The sequence below is a fragment of the Gossypium raimondii genome, chromosome 4 (genome assembly GCF_025698545.1).
Source record: "Gossypium raimondii isolate GPD5lz chromosome 4, ASM2569854v1, whole genome shotgun sequence".
Classification (NCBI taxonomy): domain Eukaryota; kingdom Viridiplantae; phylum Streptophyta; class Magnoliopsida; order Malvales; family Malvaceae; genus Gossypium; species Gossypium raimondii.
The window spans coordinates 2,126,773-2,143,277 of record NC_068568.1 but is presented as its reverse complement, the minus strand read 5'-3'; the positions used below and the strand labels follow the sequence as shown (position 1 = coordinate 2,143,277).

At 29.5% G+C, this 16,505-nt stretch overlaps 2 protein-coding genes across 2 annotated transcripts; both read left to right on the top strand.

Annotated features, from left to right (window-relative positions):
* Positions 1–1,373: 1,373 nt before the first annotated feature.
* LOC105778911 (WAT1-related protein At1g25270) lies at positions 1,374–15,631 on the top strand. The gene is made up of 10 exons (XM_052629103.1): positions 1,374–1,503; positions 2,202–2,258; positions 13,244–13,312; positions 13,834–13,884; positions 13,974–14,036; positions 14,113–14,229; positions 14,598–14,847; positions 14,940–15,098; positions 15,179–15,330; positions 15,433–15,631. Exons 4-10 carry the CDS (start codon positions 13,838–13,840, stop codon positions 15,584–15,586), a joined length of 942 nt encoding a protein of 313 aa, XP_052485063.1. The 5' UTR covers positions 1,374–1,503; positions 2,202–2,258; positions 13,244–13,312; positions 13,834–13,837; the 3' UTR covers positions 15,587–15,631.
* Positions 9,136–11,299, top strand: LOC105779146 (WAT1-related protein At1g68170-like). Its single transcript, XM_052629104.1, has 3 exons — positions 9,136–9,379; positions 9,461–9,612; positions 10,684–11,299. The coding sequence occupies exons 1-3, from the start codon at positions 9,227–9,229 to the stop codon at positions 10,847–10,849; spliced, it is 471 nt and encodes a 156-aa protein (XP_052485064.1). The 5' UTR covers positions 9,136–9,226; the 3' UTR covers positions 10,850–11,299.
* Positions 15,632–16,505: the final 874 nt, after the last annotated feature.

Genomic DNA, 16,505 nt, shown 5'->3' with positions numbered 1-16,505 from the left:
AGAGAAAAGGATTACCATTAAAATCAATCCTAAATAACCCAATACTCTAATTTCAAAACTATCCCCCTCAATCTTGCTCACCCTATAAATACCAGGAAAAAATATTCAGAATAATTGTGGGTGAAGAAGACAAAGCATAAAACTGAGAATAGAAAGCTGTTATAATCAGTGCCCCCATTTTGCTCTTTCCTTTTTTTAACATTAAATTTTAATTTTCTCTCTTGAAAAAAAATGTATTGATTACCAGATGCAGTCAGAGTAGAGAAGGAATATTTCTGTTAATAGTCACATCATTTGTTTGTATTTAAATTTTAATCTAAGCTTTAAAAAATAAAAGGATATTAAAGATTTTCTTTATATATTTTAATTTTGTAAAATTTAGAGATAAATCACACTGTAAAACTTTTTATCCCTCTAATTTTAAAAAGAAAAGGATTATATAATAATTAAACGAAAATACTCATTTCATTTTTAATATTGGGTGAATTGATCTCTTTAAAAAATAATTTAATTCCTAACCATTTAAAAATGTGTAACTAAAATCAATTAATCACATTGTTTATTTTTCCGTCAAATTTATCATATTTTTATTAGTTGTATTTAAAATATTTAGATAAATAAAGAAAAGAAATATAATAAAAAAAGTAATAAATAAAAGGAAAATAATAATGTTAATAATAGTTAATTAATTAATTAATTTAATAATAACATAGCAACAATAACGAAAAGGACAAATTTGAACTTTAAAACAAATTTTTGAGGCAAATCAGAAATAAATAAAAGAAAAGGGACCAAGTTGAATGTGCGGATAACAAGAAGGGACTAAACGGGAAATAGTCCCCACCCTCCAAAACGCACAGCAAGGTGGACCAAATTGTAAATAATAATAAATTATAAGGTAAACGTAAAAAAATCAAAGGAACTTAATTGCAAAATAATTAGAAATTGAAAGGGCTAAAGGTGAAATTAGCCCTTACGTTAAAAACACGCGGATCCTTTTCCGGAGCGGCTCGGGTCTCGGGTCGGAAGTAAAACGATGTCGTTTTGGTGCCTAAAGCACTGGCTCAAAACGACGCCGTTTCATAGGGCCTATTTAAATCAAAATTTTTTTAAAATTGCTTCATTTTTGCACTTAACCGAAAAAAAAAATTCTCTCCAAAACTGTCTTCCCTTTTCCAGATCAAAGAGAAAGTGGTAAATTTCTTCTTTTTTTTTGACATTGTTTTTTTGGTTCATTTCTGCACTTATCCAAAAAAAAAAATTTCTCTCCAAAACCGTCTTCCCTTTTCCAGATCAAAGAGAAAGGGGTAATTTTTTTTTTTTTTACATTGTTTTTATGGTTATTTTGCAAGGAATCATGGGATCTGCTTAGTTCGTGTTCTTGGTATCATGGGCTGTTAGGTTGAAGAGATCATTGTATGCAGCTATATTCAATCGATTGGGACTTGTGTTTGTTGCTATTGTGGGATCTTTGTTACTTGATGAAAAGCTGCATTTAGGAAGGTATATTATGCCATATTTGCTTCACTATTTTATTAAATTCTTATAGTATCAACAGGGTAATTAAATTCTTACAGATAAGCAAAATTTTACAACTCCTACTACTTTTGAATTTTTTGGACGTTAGAATATTGCTATTTTTTTAATTTAATTTAATTAATTACTATATATATTTCTATAAATATTCTTGCAAATAAGGAAAATTTTACAAATGCTACTACTGCTTAATTCTTTGTACAGTAGAATATTACTATCTTTTTATTTTAATTAATTAATTTAATTTTTCTTCAAAGTATTTATACACCTTCCTGTGTTTTTAATTTTTCAATTTTGGGTTCTCCTTTAGCAAAGCATTAAGCAGAAAACAAGAAAAAATCAACAAAGATTTCTGGGTTTTTTTGTTTTGTTTTCATATTATTAAACAATTATTAAACACAAATACTAGATAAAAATACATAATTATTGAACTTGTTTATTTTTCAATGCTTAAGATAAATACAATGGATAGAAGCTATATGCTTTTATTCAACACAATACATTGAGTGGCAAATATCAAGAAATTATCTAGTAAATAGATTTTTATCTTTCCACAAAATAACTCAAATTCTCCTTGGAATCTGGACAAATTTCATTAAAAAAAAACACATAAAATTAATTTTAAAAAGCTCAAATAATAATTTATTGAGGGTGGATTCTTTCAGGAGAAGTTTTTTAAGTGTTATTCGTCGAGCAATTGATCGAACCCTTAACAATGAAAGGTATTGTTTTCGGTAAAAGTTTTTTCCCTCATGCTCTGTAAAGAGTAAGCATGCCTTATGAAGTTGCTTGAGGAGGTTTGATTCATATAGTTGATCGGTTATTCAATGGACAACACTTTGAAAACTTATCTAAAAAAATTTGACCCCCTGAACATAACTATGTACTACCATATAATGTAGCAGTTCAACTCTGTGATTTTAAACTGGAACAATATGGATTAGACAATTGAAATTTTAAAATTTGTTAATCATTTCAATTCAAATAATTTTTTGAATTTAGATTTGGATTCTTGTTTAAAGTTTGGGTTGTTTCATTTTAAGTAACGAGTTTAAATTTTGACTTTTATTATTATATTAGGTTATATCAAGTTCAAGTAAATTTAAGTTTAGATTGAATTGAACTAGTTTAGATTATAGACTTTTATTGTCAAATCGAGGTGGATGTAGTTTAGGTTTAAGATTTGGGGTTAGTATTTGGTACACTAGCAGATATTTTTACTCTACAAGTAACTTTGAAAAGTTAAAATGTGTCTATTTTTAATATTTTACTATACACCTATAGGACACTTGTCAACACAATTTTTTATATAATCTTCTTTCATACTAAACTAAAAGTAAAGAGAAATTATTGTAATTAATTTAATTAATTGCATTTAATTAAATTCAATATTACAAGAATGTAATTGATTAACATTATCAGCGATAAAAAAAATTACAATTTATTTCATTGATTTTTATGTTTTGAAATTTAAAATTTTCATATTGAAAAAAAAGAATTTAAAATTGTCAGCAATGTAATAAACAAGTGCAATTTGATAATTTTTTATACAATATTTTAGTTTCTACCCTTTTTTACTTAATCCTTAGTGTTTTTACCACAATCAATACCTTTAAAAAAAAATTTTGTGACCAAAATGAAAGTGAGAACATAATTTAGTTTATATAGTTAACTCGTTAGAAATTTAATGATTGGATAATTAAAATGAAAGCATCTTATAGTTGAGTGACAAATTTGTAAGGGCCCAAAATAAAAGCCCCTAAAATTTAAGTGACCAACTAGTTAGTTTACCCTCTATTCTATTGGTATAATAACAAATTTAGTCCTCAAAATTTTACACATTGTGTCAAATTGGTATTGTTTAACAAATTTAACCCACAAACATTTACATATTCTATCAATTTGATCTTGATTTAACAAATTTAGCTTGTAACATTTACAGATTCTCTCTAACAACACAAAATATATATAAACAATAAGCACTAAATTTATTATTATACTAATCAAAATTATATATAATTAACGGAAAACCATGATTAGTTGTCCTTAATTAGTTGTTTACTTTCAAAATTGAAAGATTAAATTGTTCTAATTTTTAAGAAGAATCAATTTGCTCATAGATATTAAATATTTTAACCGATAAATAAATAAATCAACCACTTACACATAATAAATTAATAACAATTTTAAATAATTATATTAAATTAAAATATATGTTAAATTCAACCATCAAAACCATTTTAAGAGATGAGATGATGATTATGGCAAGCTCTCATAGGTTCATGCACACAACACAAAGAAACCCTTTTATTGGATAATTCTACTCATAAAAACAACATATAAATTGCTAACTATATATTGCTGCTACATAGCTATAATAATATATAATAAATTATCTAACATCAGGTGTACAAATTGGTCTTTGAATTACAGGTAATAAATCACCAAAGATGAGCTTTCAAAACAATGTCTTGTGCAACAAATATATCTAGCAACAAATTGTACGTTGCTGCTAATGACCAATTTTTTTTTCTAGTATTGAGGGGAAAAAAAGACAAAATTTTAATCTAAAATTATTATAGTGGAGTTTCAGTTCATTCATGCTCTTGTTCATCTTATACTATTTCATTTGATTCTTCATCAACCTGTGTTTGTTGCTTCATCTCTTTGGCTCTACCCCATAGCACTATATATACTTCACATATTATCATTAATCCCTCTATGATATTGTTGATTCCCAGGAAAAAAAGAGAAAGAATTAGAAACTAAAACACCATTTGCAGCTACTATTTCTGAGTTTTTTTTCTTTGTTTGGTTTTCATATTACTGAGTTTTTATACATAAAATGGGTCTTGCAAATATTTTTCGGTGTATAAAGGTACCATTGTTAATGGTATTAGTCTGATTATATTCTTTGGTATTAATGTCATGTATAAGTTAGCTTCTAATGATGGGATGAGTTCAAAATTATTGTGGTTTATAGATTCATGTTTGCCACATTGTCATGGTTCCACTTGCTCTTCTTTTGAAAGGTTAAAGCTTAATCATTTTTTGTTTAGAGTTGTTATTTTATTAGTTTTTTATTTGAGTCTTTTCTTTTTTTTCCCATAGGAAGAGCTTGAAAAAATTAATACTAGAAAATCTTGCTTCAAGCTTTCTTTATGGAGCGTTTGAGCGGTACTTTTTAATGTTCAAAAAAAGAATATGAAAACCAAATAAAGAAAAAACTCAAAAATAGTAGCAAAATGGTGTTTTAATTTCTAATTTTTCTTTTTTTTCCCCGAAATCAAAATAGATATAAAAATGATAATATGTGGAGTATATATGTGCTATAAGGAGAGCAAAGAGATGAAGCAACAAGCACAGGTTGATGAAGAATCAAATGAAATAGTAGAAGATGAACAAGAGCATGAAGGAACTGAAACTAATTTTTAATAGTAAAAAATGGATGAAATTTTTAACAGAAGGATCAATTTGCTGTTTGATTTAACGTATAGAGATTAATTTGCTTATTTTGTGTAGAATGGACAAAATGCAATCCAACTTCTAGTACAAAAGCTTTTACAATCTTAACTCAAAAATAGAACGTAACCAGTGGTATCACTAACTAAATTTCTATTAACTTGGTTTTTGGGATGTAACATTAAGTAATTTACCCTAAATGATAATAAATATATGAGGATAAGTTAAGAGCTTCCATTTGTTTAGGGTGAAAATGTTTTCTAGAAAATACTTTCCTTATTTTCTGGTGTTTGTTTGCTGGAAAATAATTACTATAGTAAAACATTCTCCAAAACACGGGTAAAATGAGTATTGAGTTTACGGTAAATGTCTTACCGATTTTATTTCTGTAAGACATTTTCCAAGTCTCACCAGGTTACTTTCTCCTTCTTCCTTCCGTTCTTCATCCCTTCTCCTTCTTCATCCACGTAACTTTCCTCTGTCTACTTCTTCCTTTCTTCATCTTTTATAATCTCTTCCGTTTTTCCTTAGTTGTGTCCATCTCATATCTTCTGTTCTCAAGCAAATTACACACTGCTGTTTCGTTTAGCTCAAATCTTCCTCTTCGCAAGGTCTTGGCTTAAGGTACGGCATCTTCTCTATCATTTTCGTTTCTTCTTGTTCTTGAAAAACTGCTTAAGGTATGCCTTTTGTTCTTAAAAAACTGCTTAAGATATTGAAAAACCGTTCTTGAAAAAATTAAATTAGTTACTATAAATTAATTATTTTGTAGAAAAATTCATTTAATTTTACTGTTAATCCTTAGTTTTTTTTACCACAATCAATACTTGTAAAAAAAATATTTTTTTTGTGACCAAAATGAAAGTGAGAACATAATTTAGTTTATATAGCTAACTGCCGTTAGAAATTTAATGATTGGATAATTAAAATGAAAGCATCTTATAGTTGAGTGACGAATTTGCAAGGGCCCAAAATAAAAGCCCCCTAAAATTTAAGTGACCAACTAGGTAGTTTACCCTCTATTCTATTGGTATAATAACAAATTTAGTCCTCAAAATTTTACACATTGTATCAAATTGGTATTGTTTAACAAATTTAACCCACAAACATTTACATATTCTATCAATTTGATCTTGATTTAACAAATTTAGCTTGTAACATTTACATATTCTCTCTAACAACACAAAATATATATAAACAATAAGCACTAAATTTATTATTATACTAATCAAAATTATATATAATTAACGGAAAACCATGATTAGTTGTCCTTAATTAGTTGTTTATTTTCAAAATTGAAAGATTAAATTGTTCTAATTTTTTAAGAAGAATCAATTTGCTCATAGATATTAAATATTTTAACCGATAAATAAATAAATCAACCATTTACACATAATAAATTAATAACAATTTTAAATAATTATATTAAATTAAAATATATGTTAAATTCAACCATCAAAACCATTTTAAGAGATGAGATGATGATTATGGCAAGCTCTCATAGGTTCATGCACACAACACAAAGAAACCCTTTTATTGGATAATTCTACTCATAAAAACAACATATAATTGTTAGCTATATATTACTGCTACATAGCTATAATAATATATAATAAATGATCTAATATCATGTGAACAAATTGGCCTTCGAATTACAGGTAATAAATTACTAAAGATGAGCTTTCAAAACAGTGTCTTGTGCAACAAATATATCTGGCAGTAAACTACAAGTTGCTGCTAATGGCCAAATTTTTTTCTAGTATTGAGGGGAAAAAAAGACAAAATTTTAATCTAAATTATTACAGGTGGAGTTTCAGTTCCTTCATGCTCTTGTTCATCTTCTACTATTTCATTTGATTCTTCATCAACCTGTGTTTGTTGCTTCATCTCTTTGGCTCTGCCCCATAGCACCATATATATATATACTTCACATATTATCATTAATCCCCCTATGATACTATTGATTTCCCAGGAAAAAAAGAGAAAGAAATAGAAATTAAAACACCATTTGAAGCTAAGTTATTCGAGTTTGGATGTGAGTGTTGTGTAGGTATAAAGATAGCAATTTGATTCGGGTTTATATCATGTAATTTTGGGATTTAGTTGTTTTAAATTTGGGTGTTTTTTTGTTTGAATGTTTTTATAGTTGAGAGTTTGAGTGCTAGTGTTGGGTAAGTATAAAGGTAGAATTTGATTCGGGTTTAGATCATTTAATCTTGGATTTTAATTGTTTTAAGTTTGAGTATTTTCGAGTTTGAGTTTTTTTGTAGTTCAAAGTTTGAGTCTGAGTGTTGTGTGTAGGTATAAAAATAACAACTTATTCAAGTTTAGATCATGTAATTTTAGGTTTTAGTTGTTTTGTGATTTTGGAGGTTTTCGAGTTTGAGTTTTTTTAAGTTCAAAGTTTGGGTGTAACTGTTATGCAAACTTAATTCGGGTTTAGATCATGTAATTTTGGGATCTAATTGTTTAGGTTCGGGTGTTTTCATATTTAAGTTTTTTTGATGGTTTAGCTCTTTTCAACTTCAAACTGTCTTGAGTTTAGCTAGAGTTCAAGTCAATCTTAAATTATATCTAAATTCAACCCTTTTTTAGTTTAAATTTTCAGGTTTGAATTTCTTTGAATTCAACTCGGATTTGAGTCGATTTTAGGGTATTTTTTTATTTTGAGTTTAGGGTTTTCTATTGGGTTTTAAGTTCTACTCGATATGTTCAATAATACCTTCACATTTTTTAAGTCATATTTTCAAGTTTGAATTTTTTTGGGTTTAATTCAAATTCGAGTCAATCTCATGGCAAAAATTGAGTTTTCCAAGTTCTAAACTGGAGTTTTCTTTTTCGTATTCAAATTGTTATAAGCTTGATTTTTTTTTCTTTCAAATTTAGTATATTAAATCTTTTCAAGTTCAAAGTTTTTATCTTTCGAGATTCGATCTCATTTTGCCACCTTGTATCTATATCCATATTATAATTACTATGTTAGTGCTATAAGAATATCATAAAATAGGAAAGCAAATATAACATAATATACCTTCCTAAATGCAGCTTTTCATCGTGTAACAAAGATCCCACAACAGCAACAAGCACAAGCCCCAATGGATTGAATATAGCTGCATACAATGGTCCCTTCAACCTAACAGCCCATGATACCAAGAACACAAACAAAGCAGATCCAATGATTCCCTGCAACATAACCAAAAAAATAATGTCAACATGTTCAATTTCCCCTCCAAAAGAAAAACCCAACATGTAGCCATTAACATACCACAAAAGCAACAGCTAGAAGCCTAACGTTCCACCCAAGCTTCTATTGATTCTAATCCCTCACAGTACAAACTGCATACAAAGCTCCTTGTATTGATCCCATCAAACGCATCAAAGCAGTGCTTGAATACAAGTAAGGGAACTCCACACTCATTTTAGCCTAACAAAGTTCAAAAGTTAAGTACAAAAAAAAACCATGCAAGTAGAGTGAAATTGATAGAATAGAAAAAGGAAAAGAACCCAAGTTTTACCTAAATGATCAACCATAAAGAGAAAGAAACACAACTCAAAAGACTAAAAAAAACACCGATAATGAAGTGACCAGTGCCATGATATGAAGGTCCAAGACCTACTTGTTGACGATGATGATGCTTTAAAAGGTTTACATTTGTTGACCAGATGTTTATGTTTATACCTTTGTAAAATGTGAATACCATTGCTCCACCTATTCCTAGTAATGTCTCACACACTTTGGCTTTCCCTGCATTTGTTCTTATTGCTAGTTTCTCCATCCTGTTATCATAATTAACTTTGTTTCAATACATGCAAAAAATGGCAGAAATTTAGAGACAATTGGAATTGGGTTCCTGGTGTTTATGATAACAGGATGGAGAAACTGGCAATAAGAATAAATGCAGGGAAAGCCAAAGTGTGTAAGACTTTAATAGGACTAGGTGGAGCAATGGTATTCACATTTTACAAAGGTATAGACATCAGCATCTGGTCAACAAATGTAAACCTTTTAAAGCATCATCATCATCAACAAGTAGGTTTGGACCTTCATATCATGGCACTGATCACTTCATTATCGGTGCTTTTTTCTGTCGTTTGAGTTGCGTTTCTTTCTCTTTATGGTTGATCATTCAGGTAAAACTTGGGTTCTTTTCCTTTTTCTATTCCATCAATTTCACTCTACTTGCATGGTTTTTTTTTGTACTTAACTTTTGAACTTTGTTAGGCTAAAATGAGTGTGGAGTTCCCTTACTTGTATTCAAGCACTGCTTTGATGTGTTTGATGGGATCAATACAAGGAGCTTTATATGCAGTTTGTACTGTGGGGGATTGGAATCAATGGAAGCTTGGGTGGAATGTTAGGCTTCTAGCTGTTGCTTTTGTGGTATGTTAATGGCTACATGTCGGGTTTTTCTTTTGGGGGGAAATTGAACATGTTGACATTGTTTTTTTGGTTATGTTGTAGGGAATCATGGGATCTTCTTTGTTCGTGTTCTTGGTATCATGGGCTGTTAGGTTGAAGGGACCATTGTATATAGCTATATTCAATCCATTGGGGCTTGTGCTTGTTGCTGTTGTGGGATCTTTGTTACACGATGAAAAGTTGCATTTAGGAAGGTATATTATGTCATATTTGCTTTACTATTTTATGATATTCTTATAGCACTAACATAGTAATTATAATATGGATATAGATACAATGGTGGCAAAATGAGACCGAATCTCGAAAGATAAAAATTTTGAACTTAAAAAGATTTAATATACTAAATTTGAAAGAAAAAAAAATCAAGCTAATAACAATTTGAATACGAAAAAGAAAACTCTCGTTTAGAATATTGAAAACTCAATTCTGCCTTGAGATTGACTAGAATTTGAATTAAACCTAAAACAATTCAAACTTGAAAATATGACTTAAAAAATGTGAAGGTATTATTGAACATATCGAGTAGAACTTAAAACCCAATAGAAAACCCTAAACTCAAAATAAAAAATACCCTAAAATCGACTCAAATCCGAGTTGAATTCAAAGAAATTCAAACCTGAAAATTTAAACTAAAAAGGGTTGAATTTAGATATATCTTAAGATTGACTTGAACTCCAGCTAAACTCAAGACAATTTGAAGTTGAAAAGAGCTGAACCATCAAAAAAACTTAAATATGAAAACACCCGAACCTAAACAATTAGATCCCAAAATTACATGATCTAAACCCAAATTAAGTTTACATAACAGTTACACCCAAACTTTGTACTTAAAAAAACTCAAACTCGAAAACCTCCAAAATCCCAAAACAACTAAAACCTAAAATTACATGATCTAAACTTGAATTAAATTTATCTTTATACCTACATACAACACTCAGACTCAAACTTTGAACTACAAAAAAAACTCAAACTCGAAAATACTCAAACTTAAAACAATTAAAATCCAAGATTAAATGATCTAAACCCGAATCAAATTCTACCTTTATACCTACCCAACACTAGCACTCAAACTCTCAACTATAAAAACATTCAAACCAGAAAACACCCAAATTTAAAACAACTAAATCCCAAAATTACATGATATAAACCCGAATCAAATTGCTATCTTTATACCTACACAACACTCACATCCAGACTCGAATAACTTAGCTACAAATGGTGTTTAGTTTCTAATTCTTTCTCTTTTTTTCCTGGGAAATCAACAGTATCATAGGGGGATTAATGATAATATGTGGAGTATACATGGTGCTATGGGGCAGAGCCAAAGTGATGAAGCAACAAACACAGGTTGATGAAGAATCAAATGAAATAGTAGAAGATGAACAAGAGCATGAAGGAACTGAAACTCCACCTGTAATAATTTTAGATTAAAATTTTGTCTTTTTTTCCCCTCAATACTGAAAAAAAAAAATTGGCCATTAGCAGCAACTTACAGTTTACTGCCAGATATATTTGTTGCGCAAGACATTGTTTTGAAAGCTCATCTTTGGTGATTTATTACCTGTAATTCGAAGGCCAATTTGTTCACATGATATTAAATCATTTATTATATATTATTATAGCTATGTAGCAGCAATATATAGCTAGCAATTATATGTTGTTTTTATGAGTAGAATTATCCAATGAAAGGGTTTCTTTGTGTTGTGTGCATGAACCTATGAGAGCTTGCCATAATCATCATCTCATCTTTTAAAATGGTTTTGACGGACGAATTTAACATATATTTTAATTTAATATAATTATTTAAAAATTGTTATTAACTTATTATGTATAAGTGGTGGATTTATTTATTTATTTATTTTATGGTTAAAATATTTAATATCTATGAGCAAATTGATTCTTCTTAAAAAAATTAGAACAATTTAATCTTTCAATTTTGAAAATAAACAACTAATTAAAGACAACTAATCATGGTTTTCCGTTAATTATATATAATTTTGATTAGTATAATAATAAATTTAGTGCTTATTGTTTATATATATTTTGTGTTGTTAGAGAGAATATGTAAATGTTTGTGGGTTAAATTTGTTAAACAATACCAATTTGACACAATGTGTAAAATTTTAAGGACTAAATTTGTTATTATACCAATAGAATAGAGGGTAAACTACCTAGTTGGTCACTTAACTTTTAGGGGGCTTTTATTTTGGGCCCTTGCAAATTTGTCATTCAACTATAAGATGCTTTCATTTTAATTACCCAATCATTAAATTTCTAGCGGCAGTTAATTTTATAAACTAAATTATGTTCTCACTTCCATTTTGGTCAAAAAAATATTTTTTAAGTATTGATTGTGGTAAAAAACTAAGGATTAAGTAAAAAAAGGGTAGAAACTAAAATATTGTATTAAAAATTATCGAATTGTACTTGTTTATCACATTGTCGACAATTTTAAATTTCTTTTTTTTCAATATGGAAATTTTAAATTTCAAAACATAAAATCAATGAAATAAATTGTAATTTTTTTATCGCTTGATAATGTTAATCAATTACATTCTTGTAATATTGAATTTAATTAAATGCAATTAATTAAATTAATTGCAATAATTTTTCTTTACTTTTAGTTTAGTATAAAAGAAGATCATATAATAAAAAAATTGGGTTGACAAGTGTCCTATAGGGGTATAGTAAAATATTAAAAATAGACACATTTTAACTTTTCAAAGTTACCTGAGAGTAAAAATACACTGCTAATGTACCAAATACTAACCTCAAATTTAAACCTAAACTACATCCACCTCGATTTGACAATAAAAGTCTATAATCTAAACTAGTTTAATTCAATCTAAACTTAAATTTACTCGAACTTGATATAATCTAGTGTAATAATAAAAGGTCAAAAATTTAAACTCGTTTAGCTTAAGCAGAAACAATCCAAGCTTTAAACAAGAATCCAAATCTAAATTCAAAAAATTATTTGAATTGGAATGATTAACAAATTTTAAAATCTCAATTGTCTAATCCATATTGTTCCAACTTAAAATCACAGAGTTGAGCTGCTATATTATATGGTAGTACGTAGTTATGTTGAGGGGGTCAATTTTTTTTAGATAAGTCTTCGAAGTGTTGTCCGTTGAATATCCGATCAACTATATGAATCAAACCTCCTCAAGCAACTTCTTAAGGCATGCTTGCTCTTTATAGAGCACGAGGGAAAAAACTCTTACCGGGAACAATACCTTTCATTGTTAAGGGTTCGATCAATTGCTCGATGAATAACACTCAAAAAACTTCTCCCGAAAGAATTCACCCTCAATAAATTATTATTTGAGCTTTTTAAAACTAATTTTATGTGTGTTTTTTTATGAAATTTGTCCAGATTCCAAGGAGAATTTGAGTTATTTCGTAGAAAGATAAAAACCTATTTACAACATAATTTCTTGATATTTGCCACTCACTGTATTGTGTTGAATAAAAGCATATAGCTTCTATCCATTGTATTTATCTTAAGCATTGAAAAAACAAACAAGTTCAATAATTATGTATTTGTGTTTAATAATATAAAAGAAATCTTTGCTGATTTTTTCTTGTGTTCTCTGCTTTCTGCTTAAGGAGAACCCAAAATTGAAATACAATTTAGTCCATACTTATTTAATTTAATGTATTTGTTTTTTATTCTGTTATTTTTAGATATATTGTTTTCAAAATCTAACCTTCTTTTTATGTTTAAGTTTAATATATTTTAATATATTGTTGTCAAAACCGTCTTCCCTTCTCCAGAACAAAGAGAAAGGGGTATGACATTATTTTTTTGGTATGTTGCAGGGAATATGCAGCCAGCCATATTCAATCGATTTGGATTTCTGCTTGTTACTCAGATGAAAATCTGGGAAGGTATCTCATGCCATATTTGCTTCACTATAACAGAGTAATTAAAATCTTATACATAAGGAAAATTTTACAACTCCTAACGTTAGAATATTGCTATCTTTTTTTTAAATTTAATTTAATTACTATATATATATTTCTATAAATATTCTTGCAACTAAGGAAAGTTTTACAAATGAGACTACTTCATAGTATTTATTACATTAGAATATTACTATCTTTTTTTTATTTTATTTTAATTAATTAATTTAATTTTTCTATTTCTACCCCCTCCTGGTTTTTAAGTTTTCAGTTGAGTTCTCCCATTAAGCAGAGAAAACAAGAAAAAAGATTTCTGGGTTTCTTTTCTTTGCTTGGTTTTCATATTACTGAGTTTTTATACATAAAATGGGTCTTGCAAATATTTTTCAGTGTATAAAGGCACCATTGTTAATGGTATTGGTACAGATTATATTTGCTGGTATTAATGTCATGTATAAGTTAGCTTCTAATGATGGGATGAGTTCAAGAATTATTGTGGTTTATAGATTCATGTTTGCCACCGCTGTCATGGTTCCGCTTGCTCTTCTTTTTGAAAGGTTGAAGCTTAATCTTTTTTTGTTTCAGTTGTTCTTTTATTAGTTGTTTTTTTTTATCTGAGTCTTTTTCTTTTTTCTTTTTTTTACAGGAAGAGCTTGAAAAAATTTAATAGAAAAGTACTGCTTCAAGCGTTTCTTTGTGGATTATTTGGGTATGTTTAACTTAAATTTATATGTGTATATACAAAAATCTGTTTGTTTTAAGCTAATTGTAAATGTATTTTACAGAGGATCATTGGTTCAAAACTTGTACCTGCAAAGCTTGGTGCATACATCTGCAACATTTGTTGCAGCCATCGTCAACCTTGCTCCAGCCTTTACTTTTATTTTGGCCATTTGTTTCAAGTACACTTCTTAACCCTCGGTTGATTTTGATTTTTTGTGTCCGTTGGATACTTCAATGGGTGTGATATTGGGTCCCTGGTGTTTATGTTGGATTTTATCTCTAGTTTCTGTTGAGAGTTCTAGTGGATTCAGTGACTCTGCTAAGAGCTCGAGGGGTTGACAGGCAGCAGGAGCATCCTCACCCACTAAGGGCGTTGGTGAGTGAAAATTTGTGGACTGCCGTTGCCTCCTCGAACTTTCAATAGAATCACAAAACCTAGAGATAAAATAGAGATAAAATCAAATATAAACGTGGAACCCAATTCCAATTGTCTCTAAATTTCTGTCATTTTTTCAATGTATTGAAACAAAGTTAATAATGATAACAGGATGGAGAAACTAGCAATAAAAACAAGTGCCGGGAAAGCCAAAGTGTGTAGCACTTTAATAGGAATAGGTGGAGCGATGATATTTATATTTTATAAAGGTATAGACGTAAACATCTGGTCAACAGATGTAAATATTTTAAAGCATCATCATCAACAAGTACCTTCATATCATGGCACCGGTCAATTTATTATCGGTGCTTTTTTGGGTCTTTTGAGCTGCGTTTCTTTCTGTTTGTGGTTGATCATTCAGGTAAAACTTGGGTTCTTTTCCTTTTCCTATTCCATCAATTTCACTCTACTTGCATGGTTTTTTTTTCGTACTTAACTTTTGAACTTTGCTAGGCTAAAATGAGTATGGGGTTCCCTTACTTGTATTCAAGCACTGCTTTGATGTGTTTGATGGGATCAATACAAGGAGCTTTGTATGCTGTTTGTACTGTGAGGGATTGGAATCAATGGAAACTTGGATGGAACGTTAGGCTTCTAGCTGTTGCTTATGTGGTTTGTTAATGGCTACATGTTGGGTTTTTCTTTTGGGGGGAATTGAACATTTTGACATTGTTTTTTTGGTTATGTTGTAGGGAACCATGGGATCTGCTCTGTTCGTGTTCTTGATATCATGGGCTGTTCGGTTGAAGGGACCATTGTATGCAGCTACATTCAATCCATTGGGGCTTGTGCTTGTTGCTGTTGTGGGATCTTTATTACTTGATGAAAAGCTGCATTTAGGAAGGTATATTTGCTTTACAACACTCACATACAAACTCGAATAACTTAGCTGCAAATGGTGTTTTAGTTTCTAATTCTTTCTCTTTTTTTCCTGAGAAATCAACAGCATCATAGGGGGATTAATGATAATATGTGGGGTATATATGGTGCTATGGGGCAGAGCCAAAGAGATGAAGCAACAAACACAGGAGTCAAATGAAACAGTAGAAGATGAACAAGAGCATGAAGGAACCGAAACTCCTGTAATAATTTTAGATTAAAATTTTGTTGATGAAGGAAATGAAATTACATGTTGTTTTTATCCAGTATTTGTGTTTAATAATTGAAATAGGCCCAATTTTCTCGGGCCAACGTGCACATAAAAAGAACCAAAAATTAATAACAGTCCACTACAAGTCCAGTTTTTATTACAAACCCAATTGCAATAAAACCCTAACCCAAATCGACCCAAACATTGTCAACCTAAACTACCCAGACCCAATACCTAAACCCAAATATCCCGAATTGCCCAAAACACCAAGTCAACGGAAACCTTAGGTGAGCTGCACCTAGGGTTGCCGCCGTCACCTTTGACCCTCCCACGCACGCTTTTCAAATAACAGAATAGAATGTGTATTTCATTTTATTTATTTGCTGTAATTCGTCTATATAAAGTCAATTGAAAATCTGTATAAGGATTCACGCACACTGAGAATAAAAAACGGGTAGCAAGTTTTCAAAGGTGATTTTACCAGTTTTTGTTTTTTTCTTTCTTCTGTGATTTTACCAGTTTGGTGGCTTTAACCCGCGCGGTGACCCGACCAGAGGAAAAGATCCGCGCGTTTTGTCTCAATGGTTTATTATCAATATTGGTCCCCTCGCTTTTGTAACATGTTTAAATTGATCCTTTTTTGTTCCTTAAATTTTGCCACATATTTCATTGCTTGTTTCAATTCGGTCCATACTGAAACGTAGCGTTTTGGGGCTGGGGATATTTTTCCTCTTTAGTCCCCATGTTACTCGCGAGTGCCTTTCTTTTTTATCTCAATTCTGCTTTATTTTCATTTTTTTTCTTTTTATTTCGAATTAAATACAATTTAGTCCATACTTATTTAATTTAATGTACTTGGTTTTTACTCTGTTTAAAATTTATTTTCCTGTTATTTTTAGATATATTGTTTTCAAAATCTAACATTTTTT